General features: G+C 50.7%; 4 protein-coding genes across 4 annotated transcripts; 2 read left to right on the top strand and 2 right to left on the bottom strand.

The window, feature by feature from the left end:
- Window positions 1-4,883: 4,883 nt before the first annotated feature.
- KY384_002249 (uncharacterized protein) lies at window positions 4,884-6,065 on the bottom strand (the record flags this gene model as incomplete). The annotated part of the gene is made up of 1 exon (XM_044810775.1): window positions 4,884-6,065. The coding sequence occupies one exon, from the start codon at window positions 6,063-6,065 to the stop codon at window positions 4,884-4,886; it is 1,182 nt and encodes a 393-aa protein (XP_044672749.1).
- A 5,821-nt stretch (window positions 6,066-11,886) lies between these two features.
- KY384_002248 (uncharacterized protein) lies at window positions 11,887-14,229 on the top strand (the record flags this gene model as incomplete). Its single annotated transcript, XM_044810774.1, has 2 exons — window positions 11,887-12,184; window positions 12,404-14,229. The coding sequence occupies 2 exons, from the start codon at window positions 11,887-11,889 to the stop codon at window positions 14,227-14,229; spliced, it is 2,124 nt and encodes a 707-aa protein (XP_044672748.1).
- A 199-nt stretch (window positions 14,230-14,428) lies between these two features.
- On the bottom strand, window positions 14,429-14,929 carry KY384_002247 (uncharacterized protein; the record flags this gene model as incomplete). Its single annotated transcript, XM_044810773.1, has 2 exons — window positions 14,429-14,656; window positions 14,720-14,929. 2 exons carry the CDS (start codon window positions 14,927-14,929, stop codon window positions 14,429-14,431), a joined length of 438 nt encoding a protein of 145 aa, XP_044672747.1.
- Window positions 14,930-15,390: 461 nt separating this feature from the next.
- On the top strand, window positions 15,391-17,728 carry KY384_002246 (uncharacterized protein; the record flags this gene model as incomplete). The annotated part of the gene is made up of 2 exons (XM_044810772.1): window positions 15,391-17,673; window positions 17,711-17,728. 2 exons carry the CDS (start codon window positions 15,391-15,393, stop codon window positions 17,726-17,728), a joined length of 2,301 nt encoding a protein of 766 aa, XP_044672746.1.
- Window positions 17,729-18,178: the final 450 nt, after the last annotated feature.

Genomic DNA, 18,178 nt, shown 5'->3' with positions numbered 1-18,178 from the left:
CCAACAGCGTGTTTGTATCTTATGTCCGGCTTTCTTATGGACTTGCAGGCGATACAGAGCAGTCGACAGTGACATGGTGAGTGATTCTTCTGGAGCTTTATATATGTTAACTCGATCCAGCCCTTGAGACTCGTTGCCGCGGGCGGCGACGAGAAAGCTAATGAACACCCGAAAGTAGAGTATGTTTTGGCTATCAACCTCTCTCCACATCGTTTGAAGTTTACATAGTATCTTCGCCGTCCATGGATTGAACCCATGGGGCAATCCCGATCACGCATATGATACCTGGAGAAAGCCGAAAGGCGACACTGGCAACCTCTGGCTTCGAGATGAATTGCCGAAAGCTATTCCCCACGCGAGGATCTTTCTCTACCAATATGACTCAAGCCCTGCCTTTGGAACTTCCAAGGAGCGTTTTGTACACCAAGCCAATGATTTTCTGGAAAGAGTGCATATTAAACGCACAGATTGCTCGAAACGGCCCATCATTTTAATGGGCCATAGTCTTGGCGGGATCCTCATTAAGCAGGCCCTCGTGAACGCCCACAACAACTCCAGATACAGACTGATAAAGGAGGCAACCACCGGACTAGTGTTCTTCGGTACGCCTCACGCAGGCGGCAAAGATGCTTTGGTCCTCATCGGTAGGATTGCAGCCCGAGTTGCAACAAATGTTCTCAGAAATCCGTCCAAGGATATTTTGGAGGCTTTGGGGAAGGGCTCATTATTTTCCGATGTCCTACAAGAGGGCTGGAGACATCAACTTAATCTTTACAGAATCGTCTCGTTCTATGAAGGCATTGGTGATGTGAGTTCTGCTCATTTTTGCAAGAGTTGGATTTAAGTTAACCATCAGAGTCTGTAGATCGTTCCGCGAGAATCGGCGGTTCTTGGACTATCGGGAGAAGTCGAGAACCAGGTTCGCCTAGAAGCTGATCACGGCAACGTTTGCTGTTTTGATCTTTCTTTGGGGGATGACGCCGATAACTACGAGGTGGTTTGCGCCAACATTCAAGAGCTCTACAACGCATGCCTGGCCCCTCTGAGTGAGTCAGACACCCTCATTGACCGTTGTCTATAGATGATGCGATAAAAGAGAGCTTCAAAAGATCATGTCGAAGTCTGATCTGACTTGATATATTGGAGTTCCTCTTATTGTCGGCTTGTGAAAAATTTGCCATGTTCTGGGCTGACCAATAAGACCAAACAGAACAAAAAGAGACGCCCGAGGCAGCGCGAGCAAAAGAGATGAAGAATCTTACAGCTGCACTTGATCAATATGGAATGAAGGATTTGGCTAGCTACATGAAGCCCATTCCCGAAAAGTACGAAGCCCCCAATGCGAATTACAAGGCAGTCCTGAGCCAAGATCCGAAGAGATCACATCTACATCTTCTTGCGCTCCGCGATTCTCCCATTGTCCTAGGAGGAAAACTCAGGGGTGGAACGTTCGCAGATCCCAGGAACTCTAATGGCGACACTCCCTTGCATGTTGTTGCTTACTTTGGGAAGCCTAGCGCTGATGCAGCAGTTTTCATCGAGTCAGATGCCGATGTCAATGCCCAGAACAATCAAGGCAATACGCCCTTACACCTGTACTTGATCACGACCAAATCGAATCGTGCACAACGATTAGTAGCGATTGAACTACTGCTACATAGGGAGAGCGGATGCAAGCATCGAAACCGGTGACGGGCGAACGCCACTTATGTTGGCTGTTGGAAATAATTTTCCTGAATCGATAAAGCCACTCGTCAATGCAGGAGCTATAATTTCTACCCGCGACAATAAAGGCAATGAAGTGCTACATGAAGCGATTATCTCTGGCCGTACTGATTGCGTGCGAGCACTTCTAGATGCGGGCGCGAATGTCGACAGCCTGAACGATGCAGACTACCGTGCAGTAGAACTGGCAGTAATATATAAACGTCCAGACTGCTTGCAAGAGCTTATAGATCGAGGAGCCATGCTGTTTGTGAGAGATCTGACCGAGGCATGCCCATTGGATGCCCGGCGCTCGGAGTTAGCGGAGCTATTGGGCGCTCGCGCCCGCACATAAATAGCTTCCCTTTCCTAGAATAATTTTCTTTCTCTAGCAAACCTTAGTAAATTAAAACCTATTTCAAATTCGTTACACTGTTCAACATAAACGATCCATTTAACGAAGTGTTACATGTTGCCTGCGGTCGCGTTGACGTTACTTGCGTGAAAATTATACTCTCGGTAGCCGAAATGGAAAGATTCGTTAATTTGAGTATTAGGGAATCGAAGACGCCACTGCACATCGTTGCTTCGGCGACAGATACATCCAAATGTCCTGCTTACGATGAGACATATGGACTGCTTGTTGAGCACGGCGCCAATGAGAATGCTATATCATTTATGAATAAGGATACGCCCTTGCAGATACTCGCCCGCAATGGTCTAAGCCATAGAAGGCTTGGGAGGCATGTCGACGATGCTCATTAGACGATTGAGTAACTTCATTCGTCGTGAAAAAAAGCCATCTCAAGTACATTCGGTCGGAGGCCTGGACTGTCGTACCGTAAGACGTACCAAAGCAGCACCAGGGACGATCTCACTTTGCCAGGCGAACATAAACCCGCGCTGTGGTAAGCGAGAATCGTACATGTACCATATCAAAGCCTCCTGATCTTAGCCCAACAGGCCAAATATGGCTTCTCCACCAACTTCCAACCCAGCATCCCCGTCCGCTCTGAGACGCAATAATCGTCAATCTAGTCATTCGGACGAAGACCCCCCCCCCGCCCTCCCCATCGAAGGCTAATGAATCCATGGAAAAGTACAAGGCTGAAAAAGGAGAGCAGCAGGTAGGGTAATTTGTACACAGGTCATGGATCAAGAGGTAATCGCGCGAGCCAAGTTGATTCATAGCTTTTCGACTTCCCTATAAGCTAATGCCACCTCGGGTATTACAAACCCCCTTATCATGCAAGCAATTGCAAATATTCGTGCTCCTGAGACTGGTCTTCGTCGTCACATTGTTCCATGACAATCACCACTGACCTCCCTCCCGCCCCGTCCCACTCTCTCTCCATCGCCCATGCTCCGCCAACCTACAAAGTCCCCCCCACTCCCCTAATAATCAGCACGCTCAATCCCGCACTCACACCCACAACACACAAACACTCCAATGACCCCTGAAGACAAAGCCACCAATTCATTCCTCCTGCCTTCCCCCTTTCTCGTTCTTCCCTCCCCCTCCCCATCCCCCTCAACATCAGCGCCATTCAAAACCAACGCATTCTTCCCAAACCCGAACCCCGCCAACAACACGCCCGTGACCCCAATACTAATATACAACGCCCGATCCACATCCTTGACAACCATATACGGGATCAGCGGCACCAAGCCCGAAAAGTAACCTAAGCCAAGCACAATGGCGATTTTCCAGACTCCGGACGTGGTGGGGGGCTGGCATTCGTGGTAGACGTCTGTGAAGCGCAGGAGGAAGTCGAGTTGGTCTTCGTGGGGCTGGTGGGAGATGTGCGTGGAGATTTGGGAGGAGAGGGCCGGGCCGAGGGTGGGTGTGAAGGTTTGGGAGATCTTTTGGGGGAGCAGGGACGGTGTTGTTGTGAGGGTGTGGGAGAGGGAGGTGGTTGTTATGGCGTATTTTTGTCTGTTGGGTGAGAGAGCGTTAGTTGGGTACTTTGGCGCTTGGGAAGTGGAGGGTGGGTACGAGATGGGTACGAGGGGGTTGGAGGGGACTGATGTCGTGATAAAATTGTGAGGGGGTGGATTCTGTAGGCTCTAGGCTGACGAGGAGTTGGAGAGACTTACGTATCTGTGCGGGCTCCTAGCACTCCGCCGGCTGCCATGCTGATTGCGCCTCCTATCAGCTCTGCGAGACCAGCCATCATTACTAGTCGTGTGTCTGTCACGCCTGCTAAGCTTGCTGTGACCGCGAAGGGAACGGTCATGCCATCTGAGGTGCCGATGATGGCATTGTACATGAGATCCTTTGAAGGCTTCCATGTTCCTGGGGACAGTAAAGAACTTAGCCGACTTCGTCTTGAGTCGGAGGCGTGTGAGAATTCTGAGGCGGACACTTTGGACTGGCGGTAGGGTTTCCCTGAATCTGAGGATGATGATTGAGATTCTATGTCTTTGCCTTTCCATGATGAAGAGCTGTGCTTCTCTGGGTCTGAAGATCTCTGACTGCCCGTGCTATATCTCTGGCCAGAAGGCGGTGGAGGAGCTTTGGCAAGCCAATCTCTAAGTTGTGCTGACACAGACATGGCTACATGCAGGTGCAAAGGAAATCAATAGCTTGTTGAGATCACGTATGTGGGAACTGTAGGAGCCACAATGCGTCGGATCTATCTTTCTTGCACTGAATGAAACAAACGCACAGAGACAATCACAGATGCGGACTCCCAACGCTCCATCATGGCGACCTTCTGCAGAAGTCGCTCAGATTTGGGGCTTCCCCAGATGCTCAGACTTGACGAACCAATCAGAGCACTCGCATTTCTCATCAGTAATAAAGTGAAGCTTAAGCATGAGCGCATGTGACGGGTATGTCCCTGACACCGCGGAAAGAGCTTGTTCATACTTATTTTTGACAGATTCATCTATAGAAAGCGTTAGCCATCACCAGCTGTGAGACGTTTCCGACAGCCGAAACAGGTACGCGCAACTTACTTTGTCGAAATCTGGGGAAATAGGCTTGTGCATTGGCGCGTGCTGCTCAAGCGCAGTTGTCTTTACGTCAAAGCCAATGGGTGTCACAGAAGCTCTAATGGTGAATAATGGCCATGGGAAAGAGCTCCACACTCTACCGCAACAGGCAAGAGTTGTTGTCAACTTGAGGGCTAACGTGGTAGGATGAGGGCTCCCGTGAAGTATATGGCGGCAGATCCTCACTCCTTTCTCAGCTTAGCCAGGGCAGCGGCAACTCCTTCGTTGAGCGCGTCTGTCGATTTAGGTAATGCCTTCTGAGATTTGTTAGTGGCTTCAGACTTGTTGTTTGTCTTTAGCTTTGACAAGAAGTTCTCATCCTCTTCAGCCGCAGCGATCAAGGCCTCTTCATCGTCCTCGTCCGGCTCTCCGAATGGAACCTGACTTGCCAATCTTTTTGGCGGCCCTTCCAGAGTCCCATTTGCAGTCCTTGGCCTTGAAGAATGGGCATCATGAGCATCATTTCTCAGACTTGCGACCGCGTTCTGCCGCACCGGTACACTGCCGATCGGTATAGGCTCAGCTCCTCTCACTTCAGCTTCTTCATCAACAACACCCATGGAGCTCTCTTCCCTTGCAAGGCCAATTGAGCTCCCTTCTCTTCCTATTCCTCGTCTTGTGGCCTTCTTGACTCTGAAATTCTCCCTCACAGTACTGCACCATCTTTGAACCTTTTTCTCACCCCAGCCGGTGATTTCCCCAATTTCCTCTGGTCTCGCGTTGATTGCGGCTCTTATGCTTCCAAATGCAGACACGATGCTAACTGCGTCCGTCTTATTGACGCTCCTTGGTACGGTAATGAAGTCAACGAGCTTTTCAGAGTAGCTTGTAGATTGATGCGCGCGTATCGAGGTAGGCGATGCATGCTCATAACTTTTGTACAATTCTAGATAACGCCCGGCCTCTTGCGCGGACCAGCACAATATAAGCGTCAAATTGTTGATCAAGCTGGTCTTGCTTAGCTCTTTTAGGGATTCTTCGTGATTCTGTATATCGACCATTGTGAGGAGTACTCTCAGATTGTACTTGTGTCCCAGTGCCTTAATGCGAGAGTAGATGTATTCAGGATGGAGGCGATGATATTTGAGACTGAGGAAAAGCGCGCAGGTCGTAGCACCAAGGACATAGTCGGCAGGGATATCACTGTACTCCCATGGTAGAGATTTAATGTAATTCAAGGAAGGATTGCCCTTCTGGCGAGTCGAGACGAGGATTGACGACGCTGCTGAACGAGATGGAAGGGCCTGAGGTTTTGGCTGTTGGACCTTTGGTTTCGAGGCACCATTTTGTCGAGGCACATCGCTTCGCTCGACCGAAGCAGCGACGGCAGCGAAGTCTGCATCGTCACCAAAGTCCTCATCCATGCCAATAAGATGTTGTTGCAGTTGTCAGCCAGAAAATATTTAGAGCTTCTTGATGACATCGACGGGCGGCCTCAGCCGACGCGGGTCACGTCACGTCGATCCTTTCGGTATTCATTTTTCCCTCCCTTCATTCATTATTTCTTTTACATCTGGGCGTGTAAATTGTTCTTGTTTTGCCATCATCGTGACTTGGCTCTAGGATCCTACGGCGAATGCTGTATTTCTACCGCTCCACAACGCTTTGAAACCAATATACCGAGCATGTCCGCCAAGTCAACGATTCCCCCCTTCTACCGTATTTCCTTCACCCTAGTTGACCCAATTCTCTCCCTGAGTGGTGTCGTCGGTAACATCTTTGTACCTGCGTCGATCTTGAAATCCTACACGCCCAATTATACATTTCCTCCGGCGGTTGAGACTACTTTGCTCCTTCACATTACGGCTGGTTTCCTAGCCTGCTGCATCTTTCTACAAGTCTTTCTCCTGCGTCCAAGGCCACACGATGTATCTCTTTGGCGAGCTATACAGTTTGGTACTCTACTCGTGGACCTGGCGATGCTAAATGGGTTTGGGCGGTTGTTGGCTGTCGAAGGCAGAGCGCATCCAAGATACTGGAGGCCAGAAGAGTGGGGCAACATTGGCATTACTGGCTATGTCGCAGTTCTAAGAGCGCTGTTTGTGCTAGGTATTGGGATGAAAGAGTATACCAAGGACAAGGAAAAGAAAAAGTACTGACGTTGGGCGAGGCATAAATCTCATGACTATCACTACTGAAAGAATGCTGTGTTGAGAAAGACCTGAAGCAAGACTTGGCTGCTTGCTACACATCTCAGGCGACAGCTGAATCCTAGCAATAAACAGTAAGCCTACTAAAACGGCTTCGAAAGCTACATTGCCAGCATCCATTTGATGCACTGCGACTCGAATCCAATCGTGCGGGGAAATGAGTTTGTCCATGTGGTGTCCAATGCAGGCTTCCGATTTTGCATTGAAGAGATATTGGTCTCTTACCGTTGACAACATCTTCCTGCTCCCGAATTATATCTGCCACGGATGTCGATTTCATGGATCACGCCTTGCACGCTCAATGATCAAACTGATTTCCTCCAATGTGTACAATAACTCAGCACATGGTCAAAGCGCCAATGACAGAGGAGAGACTGGTAATTGGATAGTTGTCCAAAATGATAGGCTATGGACTTGTTTGTCATAACGCGATCCTACCACCTCGAGAGCCGCACGAAGAGCCTCTAGGCAGATGTTTGCCCTTACTCTTGCCGGTATCCGGATGCCAAGACCATTTTATCTCTATTTGTGCTGACAACTCCTTGCTATGATTTTCTACTCTCCAAAAAACTAGAAAAAGTCTCTTTGGATATCAGACTCGTAAAGAGAGATGGCAGGACATAAATTGATCATAGACACTGATCCTGTAAGTCTGTGTGCGTGAAGAAAAGGAGCTCGGACTGAAATAGTAGGGATGTGATGACGTCCTAGCTCTATTGCTTGCACTCTCTTCGAGCCCTGAAGATGTTGAGATTCTACTAATTTCTGTGACTTTTGGTAACGTACCTGTCAAAAGGTCTCATTCTCGTAGATTTGAATTCCACTTTTCCCTTTTGACGCTTATCCTAGTTGTTTGCAAAATGTGGTTTCGACCTTTCACGTCATTGAAAAAGAGCGCGAATGGCGAAGACAACAAGGCTCTCATGATCATTTCGGAATGTTAGCAAAGCATAAGCCTTTGGTTGCAATTGGCGCAGATGGACCTCTAGGTGGTCAGACAATGCAAGCGGACTACTATCGTACGGTACCTCAACACCGTCTGGGAAGAAAACACTGATGAACATAAGACGGCATCGATGGCCTTGGCGGTGTCAGCGAAAGTGTACTTCCTCTCCAGCATTACCCCTTTTCTTACCAACACTCATGACTTGTCTAGCACCCACACCACACCCTCCCTGAAGAAACATGGTCTCACCTTTTCCAACCACCCCCTCCCACACCACCTGACAATGACCCGATCGTCACCACCGCCATCTCCGCAACCCACACCAACCCTCCAAGCTCCTCCCACCTCTTCACGCCCTCAACCCGACACTCAGTCGACGAAATCCTCACCCTCCTCTCCACCTCACCGCCTTCCACAATCTCCCTCATCGCCCTCGGCCCCCTCACAACCTTCGCCCTCGCAGCAGCCAAAGACCCGCTCACCTTCCTCCGCGCGAAGCACGTTCTCGTCATGGGCGGCGCCCTCAACGTCCCCGGCAACATCACCCCCGTGGGCGAATTCAATACCATCGCCGACCCCATCGCCGCTGCGCGCGTATATGCTCTCACTTCCCCAAACCCCTTGACTACGATGCCGCCTCCAGACACTGAAGGATCTACTCCCCTCCCCGCATATCCTCCTGCGGCCGAATTAGGGAATAAACGCTTGAAGGTTATTATGTTTCCGCTGGATGTGACGACCCCGCACCTCCTCCGCCAGCGCGACATGGACTCCGCTGCGAAAAACGCGCTGGATAAGGGAAGTCCCTGGCGGACTGGGTGTGCGCGTTCACAAACTCGACCTTCGCGAAGAATTCGGAGTTGGAGATGGATGAGGGGCGGGAAATGGCGTTGCATGATCCTGTGGTTGTGTGGTATGCTATTACTGCGGGTGAAGGGTGGCGGGTAGAGGAGGGGAGAGATATCAGAGTCGAGACAGCGGGTCAGTGGACGAAGGGGATGTGTGTTGTTGATCGTAGGGGACGGAAGATGATGGAGGAGAAAGCGGTGGAGTGGGAGGGGGAAGGGGAGGGAGGACTGGGGGAGGTGAGTGGCGATAAAGGTGGGTGGTTGAGTGAGAGGAGAGGGAACAGAGTTGGTGTTTGTGTAGGCACACCTGGGGAGGAGACGCTGGGAAAGTTATTGTTGGAGAGGGTATTCGGAGGTGTGTGATGACTCGTCATGAAATTGATTCTTAATTTGGGAAACAATGTTTTGTGCCGTTTGTTTCATTAGTAGACATTATGCCGGTGAGGACTCAGCGCCTGTCTGCAATTTCTCCATCAAAATCTTGCTCGGATCAATAGATTTGCACATTCGCCCCTTTCCGCTGCTTGCCTCACAGACATTCACTGTTTTCTGACCGGGAGATAATTGTTAGACCCTCATACATCATGCCCTTTCTCCCTCCCCCTCCCCTTCTCCTGCACCACCTCCACCGTTTGCACCAGGACTTCTTCCCCTGCTCTCCCCACCGCTTCCTCCACCACTCCCCCTAACACTGCCCCCTGGACTTCCTTTTGCTTCCTCTGCCGAACCGATAGAAGTCTGCCGGCTGACCTTCCTGCTCGCCGATCGCCTGCGTAAGAGTACCATTCGTATCATCGCCAGAGTTAGAAGTAGTGTTAGCGCGAAGAGGGTCAGGAGGAGCGCGAGGAGGGAGGGTGTGTTCATTTTAGTGTTCGTAAGATGGTGGTTGAGGCTGAGTGGTTGCTGAAGGCGGTGAAGTTGGTAAGATTAATTGTTGAGAGAAGCGGTGGGTGTTGTCAGTCAGTAAGTTTTATGAATGAGCGGCTTTTGTGAGAGAATGTTTTCCCTTGTTTGGGAGGGTTTTCGGTGATAGTTTTAGGGGAGATGGAAGATGGTAGCCCAAGAAAGCTGTACCTTGCACGTTTGCATATTTGAGAGCGTACAGGTATCACAATATTGTGAACGTGTTGCTGTTGGCGCACTTAGGCTTCGAAGAAAACAAGGCGAGGCGGTCTTGCATGGTGATTGGTGGATCTTTGGGATAGTCTGCACTACGCAGTATTCACTTCGCCATTGATTGTGTGTGGCTTTTTGGCATCCTACTTGGCTTCGGCAAAGGCGAGTTAATCGTCATGCTAGAGCGACGGCGTTGGGCATAGACGACCCTAATTAGTGCATCCATCGTGGTACCTGAGAGTGAGGCATGACGGTTTGTCTTGGCAGATGTGGCGGCCTTTGACTGGCTCGTGGACCAAGCCTTCGCAACAATCTTCTAAAGGTCGTGCATTGTGACCTAAATCTCGAGATTGCGAGCGAGACTGAGTCCAAAATTCCAAAGTGGTATCAGGCAGCCTAGAAGTCTTGACCCGAAATACTGTGTAGCACATTCTTTGGATGTGAAAAAAAGACACTAGCGTAGGAGACCTATATATATGAAGATGAATCTAGGTCCCACCATTAGGAAGACTGTGGCTGCAAAATATTCCAGATAGATATGCTGTCTTGCGAAATGGAGGCAATGAAACGACATCAAGGGTTCCGAACTTCTTCGTTGGGGAACTGGGGTATGAAGAGTAAGACAGAATCAGGTGAGCGAGATTGCGAGCAGACTCTCACGAACATGCATGCCGATCGCTACCCACGCGTACTGCCGACTTCGACAAGAATAGCATAATCATATAAGTTGCTGGGTGCTTGTATCAGCTCCGAACAAGGCTGGATGTAGCCATGACACCAGGAGGCCGACAACGTGCCCAGACAGTCTTAACATGGTACAATTATGTTGAGACTCTCATCCTAAATTATTATCTGAGTGTAGAAGTAGTTGCCATTCACATCAATACAAGTCGGACGAGTGTAAAGTAATGGCAGGCAGCGAATTTTGCCGTGCACAATCCGTGGACTTTCCGGCTATCTCTTCTCCTTTTGCGGCCAGAAAGTCACTTGCGATTTCTCACTTGAGTTTCGAAACCCCAGCTACTGTCACGAACTATTTCAGGACCAACTGCTGATCACGAGCGGGTGTACCCAGCTCCACGTTTCGACTATATCGAGCTCACCCCTGCCAAGAGAGCCTCGACCTTCGTTGACCGTCCCTTGAGGGGTCGATGACAATGTTGGCAAAGGCGATCACGACGGTGATGAGTGAGGGTAGGCCATTGATGACGAGGCGAGCCAGGATCATGAATCATACACATCATAGAAGACAAGCTTAATCATGTCTCGGCCATTCAGCGGGAGGGTGGGCAGGTCACGAAGTGGTGTGCCGTGGATTTGCTCCTTCTGAAATGATCCCACCGAGTCCATGTGGGATCTGTACCGTCCAGTCGGATAGGCCTGGACCAATCTGGTGTATATTGTACATATGGGGCGATACAGATGGTGACTCTCGAGTCCGATGGCACACTGGAAGGTTGACGAATCCCGCGCGTGGATGGCGGGTGTTTTGGCGCGCCAATGACCACCTCAATCCTTCACTCACTCCAGCATTTCTACCACTTACTTGCTTCCCGTCACAGGTTTCAGATGACGGAGATTTTGACTACTAAATCCCACTGGTATCATGCTGGTGCCTCTGCTTGCCTGCTACTCTTGCATCTCCCCTGTCTGGACAAGGCTAAAACTCTCCTAGCTTGAGATTAACCACCCTCATCCACCACAGGTCGTCCGTAGTGGTGGCCCGGTCCAAACGTGCTCGTGCTCGTGCTCAACCTTGAGAAGTCGCTCACGTTTCATCACACCAACTGCGACGTTTCGCTCGCGCACCAATCGTCCTGCCTGCTAAAACGCAATCTCTCGCTTGATATGCTTTCCAGATTACTCCGTCAAGCCTTCCGGATGCTCGATCTCTCCCTTCGTCGTCCGGGAGGTTCTTCGATGGTGTGACTCTAGCACCGTGCCTTTCATGCCTTTTGAAGCGGTCTTGCGCGCTGGCGTTCCTTCCAAATCAGCCCAAAAGTCGCATCTTTACAGAACCATAAGCTCAAGGCGTTTTTCTCTATTTTTGTACCCTTGAATGAAAATGGCTTCTGTGTCTTACACTTAGGAACACTTACATGACTGACGCATAGATATCGACGCCATGTCTTTGGCGCCATATGTTCTAGAGACACGATCAAATCCAATCACCAATTACACACAAGCCTTCTCTCTTCCTCCGAGCCAGGTCTGGGATGGTAACGATGGCGCCTGGTCGACATTCGTCATTCGCGTTGGCAATCCTCCACAATACTTTCGAATCACTCCCTCAACGGTAGGGGCAGAATCATGGGTACCCATACCAGACAGTTGCGATCGAGGCGTCAGTTGGTGTGGAAATGCAAGAGGAGTCATGCCATTCAACGCCGGGACTTCCGGTCCAGCCTCTGGATCTCCAGACGGTGTCAAGCTTGGGTCTTTGGATGCTGGAAGTACATGCACTGCAAACAAATCGCCAATGTGCAGAAGCTGCGTCAGCATCGAAGGAAAATGTACAACAGGACCCTGCACTGGACGAACATGCTGCGGTGATACACCAGGGGAATGCAACTCAGGTGGATGCAACGGCATTGCTGGCATCTGTACTGCGGCATACATAGGATGCCCATGCCCCGGCGCAGACTGGAACTTTGGAAGTGCAACTGCTCCCTCAAACGGCGGCGCTGCAAATCCTCTGCTAGCCCAAGGATTCGTTTCGAACGTCTCGACAACATGGGCTGGAAAAGGCAATCACCAAATCAATGTCGAAGCGTACCTGAACTCCACTGCCACTGGACAGTACGGTATCGACAGCGTTGGGATCGGGGCAGATGCGGCAGCAGGGTTGACATTGGACGGCATAGTGGTCGCAGGCGTACCAACTCTGCCTTTTTACTTGGGGAAGCTAGGAATGAGACCCTCGAATACTTCTGGACCTGACGGCAATACCCCTAGTTTCATGACCCAGCTCAGGAGCGAGAACAAGATTCCCAGTCTCTCATACGGCTATTCCGCAGGTGCACTATACAAGCAGCAGCCCGTACTTGGAAGCCTCACATTTGGCGGTTATGATGCCTCGCGATTCATTCCTAACAACATGACTTTCGGTATTGACAAATCTGCAAACCTCAACATCCCTATACAAATGATCAGTGCCAATCAAACTCTCAGCAAGAACACTACCCTGATGGCAAACAATATTACAGCCGTCATTGACACTACAACGCCCCACACCTGGCTTCCTCTTTCAGTGTGCCAGGCATTCGAGAAAGCCTTCGGCCTGAAATGGGACGATAACACAAAATTGTACCTTGTAAATGATACAGTACATCAGCAGCTTTTGAACCAAAACCCTCAAATTACTTTTCAATTCGGCTTCTTCCCCAGCCAGACGGTCAACATCTCCCTTCCCTACGCCGCTTTCGACCTTCAAGCCTCCAAGCCGTTCTATGACAATGGAACGAATTACTTTCCCATCCGACGGGCTACCACACCAAATCAATACACACTGGGTCGGGCGTTCTTTCAAGAAGCCTACCTCATTGCTGACTACGACGCCGGCAATTTCTCCGTCCTACAAGCCACATCCCCACCCCCGCCAAACTCGAACATTATCACTATAAACCACAATCCTAGCGCACCTTCCATTCAAGGTACCTCAGCAACCCCTGATAAGTCCACAATCAGCCATGGCGCCATAGCCGGCATAGCAATTGGCGCCTCGGTAGCCTTGATCAGCATATTCGTCCTCCTCTTCCTCTGGTACCGCCGCTATCGAAATAAATGTCGCCAAGAACATGCTCGAAACAACGCTCGCTCCCCAAAACAACTATCAATGACTTTCTCCTCCAGCACCGGTCGCTCCGGACACATGATAGATGAAAAGTATGACATCAAAGGCAGTCATGGTAGTAGCGAGTCCTCTAACTCCCGCTCCAACACATCAAATCGAAATCGTGACCGCGATCGTGGCCACCATTGGGATAACGACCGCGACCCTCGGCTTCAGCGCTCACATAGCGGCCTCTCGCCTGGTGGTGCTGCTGAAACGACATTGATCGGTAGCCCAACGACTTACGCTAACGGCCACAGTCCAGTAGACGGACGAATAGAGCTCGACAGTCCTCTCAAGGAGGGATTAAGTCGGGAGTACAGTCTGAGCAAGCCATTACCACGACCGCCACAAGAGTTGGGAGGAAGTGAAGCTGCGAGGGAGCTGTACCAGCGTGGGAGCACCAGCACGGCGCCTGGAAAAGGGGAGAAAGGGTGGAGGGATGGATATAGGTCTGGTAGTGGGGCAAGAGGGAGCCAGGACTTGGATGGGCCTGGAAGTCACGTGGGACATCTGGGCCATATGTCAAGTCGGAGAGGTAGTAGACGGAGTCAAGATACCCAGGGTAGCGGAGGATTGAGCACCGAGGAAGCGCAGAAGAAGAGGATAAGGCATATTTATGAGATGATGGCTTGAATGTTTTCTCTGGAAACTAACTAGGGGGAAAAGCGGAGGGGCGTCACGTGGTCAGCGATGTATATATACTGCATATCGGTGAGGATACCTTGGTTATAGACCTTAGTCCTCTGAATGACATTTTCAGTCGGATGATGAAAAGTCACTAGCGTCTGACATGTTCTTTTTCGTCATCCACAGCTTCAATTGTTTTTAATATTCAACGTCCCCCGACGACACCATCACCCACATACTCCTCCTCTCCACCCTTACTAGCACCTTTCTCCTGGTCACTACCCTTCTGCCTCACATGCTTCTCGTACCTCGGGTGCCCTTTGCTCAACTCGCCCTGCTGGATATTATGCAGCCTCTTGCTCCCTGCTTCAGCTGGCAGAGCGTCCCCAGTTCCGGTCACGATATCTGGGGTGGGTGCGTTGTCTCGAGTGCTCTATGATACCATGAATCAGTACTTCTCTCCGATTTCGTTAAAATAGCATAATGGAGGACGTACTCGCGAGATATCCCCAGCATTGTCCACTTCCCCGGCAGCGTCACGCTTGTTTAATTCAACGGGGTCGTCCGTGGGGTCTGTGACTTGGCCAGGACGCGGCTTTGAAGGGATATAGCGTGGTTCGGAGGCGGAAGAGGGAACGGTAGTGCCTTCGACTGCCATGTCGCTGAGGGAGCCACCTTGAGGGTGGGTATCTTGCTGGTCTGACATTGTGGTATTTCTGATTCAAGTTCTGAATATTGGAAAGCGGTATACACAATGATTGCTCAGTACAGAAAGCGCAGAGGACATGAGGCTCGCGGTGAGCACATGTAGCTGGTGATGTCATCATGACTTTCTCGCTCTTTAGGCGAGCAGTCACCATCAACAACTCAACCCCTGAGTAGCAACGAATTGAATTTGGGTCCAGCGGCTCGCGTTAATTGCCACGAACATGAATCAGTCGCTACTCGCTAGTTGGAGTTCTCGGGGACAATTAGGCAACAAACCACCGCTGCTGACAGAGTTGGTTGCGAATACGGCGGTATCAGGATCGGGCTAAACCGCGGTTGGTTGTGATGTAAATTATGACTCGCAATGACCAAAATATCATGAATTGACCATTGACCCCCTCCTTCGTGGCCTCTCATTATTGCCAGACTGACTTGCATCAATGCTGAATCCTCCAGGACATGGCAGATCATACCGCGTCAACACATACCACGCTCCCTTACAAGGACAGCCAAAGTCAATCAAAGACAACGGGTCAGCATCCATTGAGTTGCACACACTGTCGTCATAGGAAGGTCAAATGCAACAAAACATACCCATGTCTACCATGCCAGCGATCTGGACTCGAATGCACCTTCCCGGAGCGTGCCAAACATCCGAAGAAAAAGAAGTATGGACAAAAGTCAACCACAGAAGAGCTGCTGGCTCGGCTCAGTCGAATGGAGACTTTGCTTGGGAGTATAGATGGCGATGGGAAGACTGAGCATCAAGAACCGGAGCAGAACAAAGCATCCCCAAATGCACGTGCAGAAACACCCATTAGGAAGGGCAGCTGGAATCTAGACAAGAAGGATGCCTCGGGCAATCCGGATCACCTCAATCGATACATTGGTGGACACTTCTGGCGGAGTATATCCAACGAGGTAGAAGGCTTACGGCAAGCGATGGACGACGCGTCAGATGGCGAAGATGTTACACCGCAGTCTGATCCTTCCCAGACTGACGGGCATACACCACAATCTACCACGTTTGGCTCTGCATACAATACACCACAAATTCTACGGCACCTACATCCTAATACAGCGCACATCAATCAACTCTTTGACCTCTTTGCCACCAACGTTGATGCTGTTTTCAAAGTGCTACATATCCCAACAGCGCGGAACTTTATCGCAAACGTGGTCGCAAACTTAGACGAGATTCCAACAGACAACTACGTCGAGCCGCTACTGTTTGCAGTATACTACTCCGCAGTCACAACCTTGACCAATGAGCAATGTCTTCTACATTTTCAGGACGGTCGAGCTTCCTTGCTGTCCAGGTATCGAGCCGGCATTGAGCGCGCTCTCACAAACGCTGGATATCTCAATACAACAGAACTCGGCACCATCCAAGCCCTCACGATCTTCCTAGTATCCGTCCGAACAAACGACGACTCACAATTCACATGGACTCTAGTCGCCACAGCCATCCGCCTAGCCCACGGCATTGGCCTCCACCGCGAATCCAATAACGTCGGGCTCCCTCCCCTACAAGTTGAACTCCGTCGCCGGGTCTGGTGGCAGCTAATCGTCCTCGACATCCGCTGTTGCGAAGACCGCGCCTCGGAGCCCATAATAACACCCATCTCCTTCAACACGAAACGACCCCTGAACATCAATGACGCCGACATAGACCCGGAAATGCTTTCCCCGCCAGCTCCCCGCCCTGGATTCACCGAGATGAGCAAAGTCGCCGTTTCGCACGAAGTCTCTTTTCTCCGCTGGCGCTGGGGTGACATAACAACGTTCAATGCGCACGGAGAAGAGAACCTCTCCAAAGTCCCTTACGAAGAGCGCCTCGAAGTCCTCAACGCCCTCAAGAAGACCCTCAACGAGAACATCCTACAATATTGCGACCTCAATAACCCAATCGCATGGGTAACCTCTGTCGTCGCCCGCCTCATCATCTGTCGCATTCGCCTCGTAGTCTACCATCCCATCGAATTTTCCACCGGCCGCGTCACTCGCCCCGCCGTTTCGCGTGAGCGCTTGTTAGAAACTGCCGTCGCGGGCATGGAATTCGCACACCTCCTGGATACAGAACCCAAAGCCGCACAATGGCGCTGGTTTTTCAAAACGTACGTGCAGTGGCACGCCTTAGCCACCACGCTTGCAGAGCTTTGCGTACAGACCAAAGGACCACTAGTAGAGAGGGCGTGGCGGATTGTGGACATAGTGTTTGATGACTGGGCGGCACGGATTGCGGATTCCCCTAACGGGATGCTTTGGCGGCCTATGAAGAAATTGATGACGAAGGCGCAGACGAAACGGAGGGAGAGCAGCTTTCTTAGTGAGGGTACTGTTAATGATTTGGGGCATCAGCAGCCGTTGCCGCAGTTTGATCAGTTGAGTTTTCAGATGCCTGGGTCGGGCCAAGGGTTAGGGTCTGGGTTGGGCGATGTGCCCATCGTGCAGCCAGGTTTGCCGAGTATGAACCCCCAAACTCAACCACCACATACAATGGGGTTTGGAAATTCTGGGGATGGAGGTGCTGCTATGGGGACAACGCCATTCAATGATATGCTACTAGCATCCCCTGTCGAGGGCATGAATCTGGATGCGTCCCTGGGTGATGCTGGAGAGGGAGGGAATGAGATCAATTGGGCGGAATGGGACGCGTTCATGAGTGACTTTAATATGAGCGATCTGCCTAAGGAGCCAGATGTGCTAGGCGTTGGAGCTGGGGCTGGGACGATGGCGGGGGTGAAGGGGGAGGGGGTGAAGACAACTAACATTATAGAGCCGGTACCTGGGATAGGACTCGTGGGGCCTGGAGGGGTGGGGAAGGTGGATGTGTGGTGGTGATGGCGGAGGGCTTGCAATGGAATGGCATGTTTGAATACGATGCAATATTTGTAACTCAACTCATGGGAATAATAAACGGTTTGTGATGATGATTCTGATGTAAGGTAACCGTAATAAGCATATAATGCTTGCTTAGCTAGACGAATGTACATACATACACGCCTCTCACATATCTTCTCTTGTTCAAACACCGCGTAGCACGTTACTTTGCATTGCAAACAAATGATTCCCTTTCAGATCATGTCCCCCAGCCTCTCCCCTTTCACCACCATTTCCAGTCCATGATCCCAAGCAAGTTCCCTTAGATCTCAAAATCGCGACATAGTTCAAACAACATATCATAGCGAACAGAAAACTTCGCTCTCTAGACACCTCACCAAAGATTGCCCTGAACCTCCTTTCC

The sequence above is a fragment of the Bacidia gigantensis genome (assembly GCF_019456465.1).
Source record: "Bacidia gigantensis strain McMullin 20006 chromosome Unknown contig_134, whole genome shotgun sequence".
In the NCBI taxonomy this organism is placed as follows: domain Eukaryota; kingdom Fungi; phylum Ascomycota; class Lecanoromycetes; order Lecanorales; family Ramalinaceae; genus Bacidia; species Bacidia gigantensis.
The sequence above is the reverse complement of the archived record's forward strand: the minus strand, read 5'-3'. Positions and strand labels throughout refer to the sequence as shown.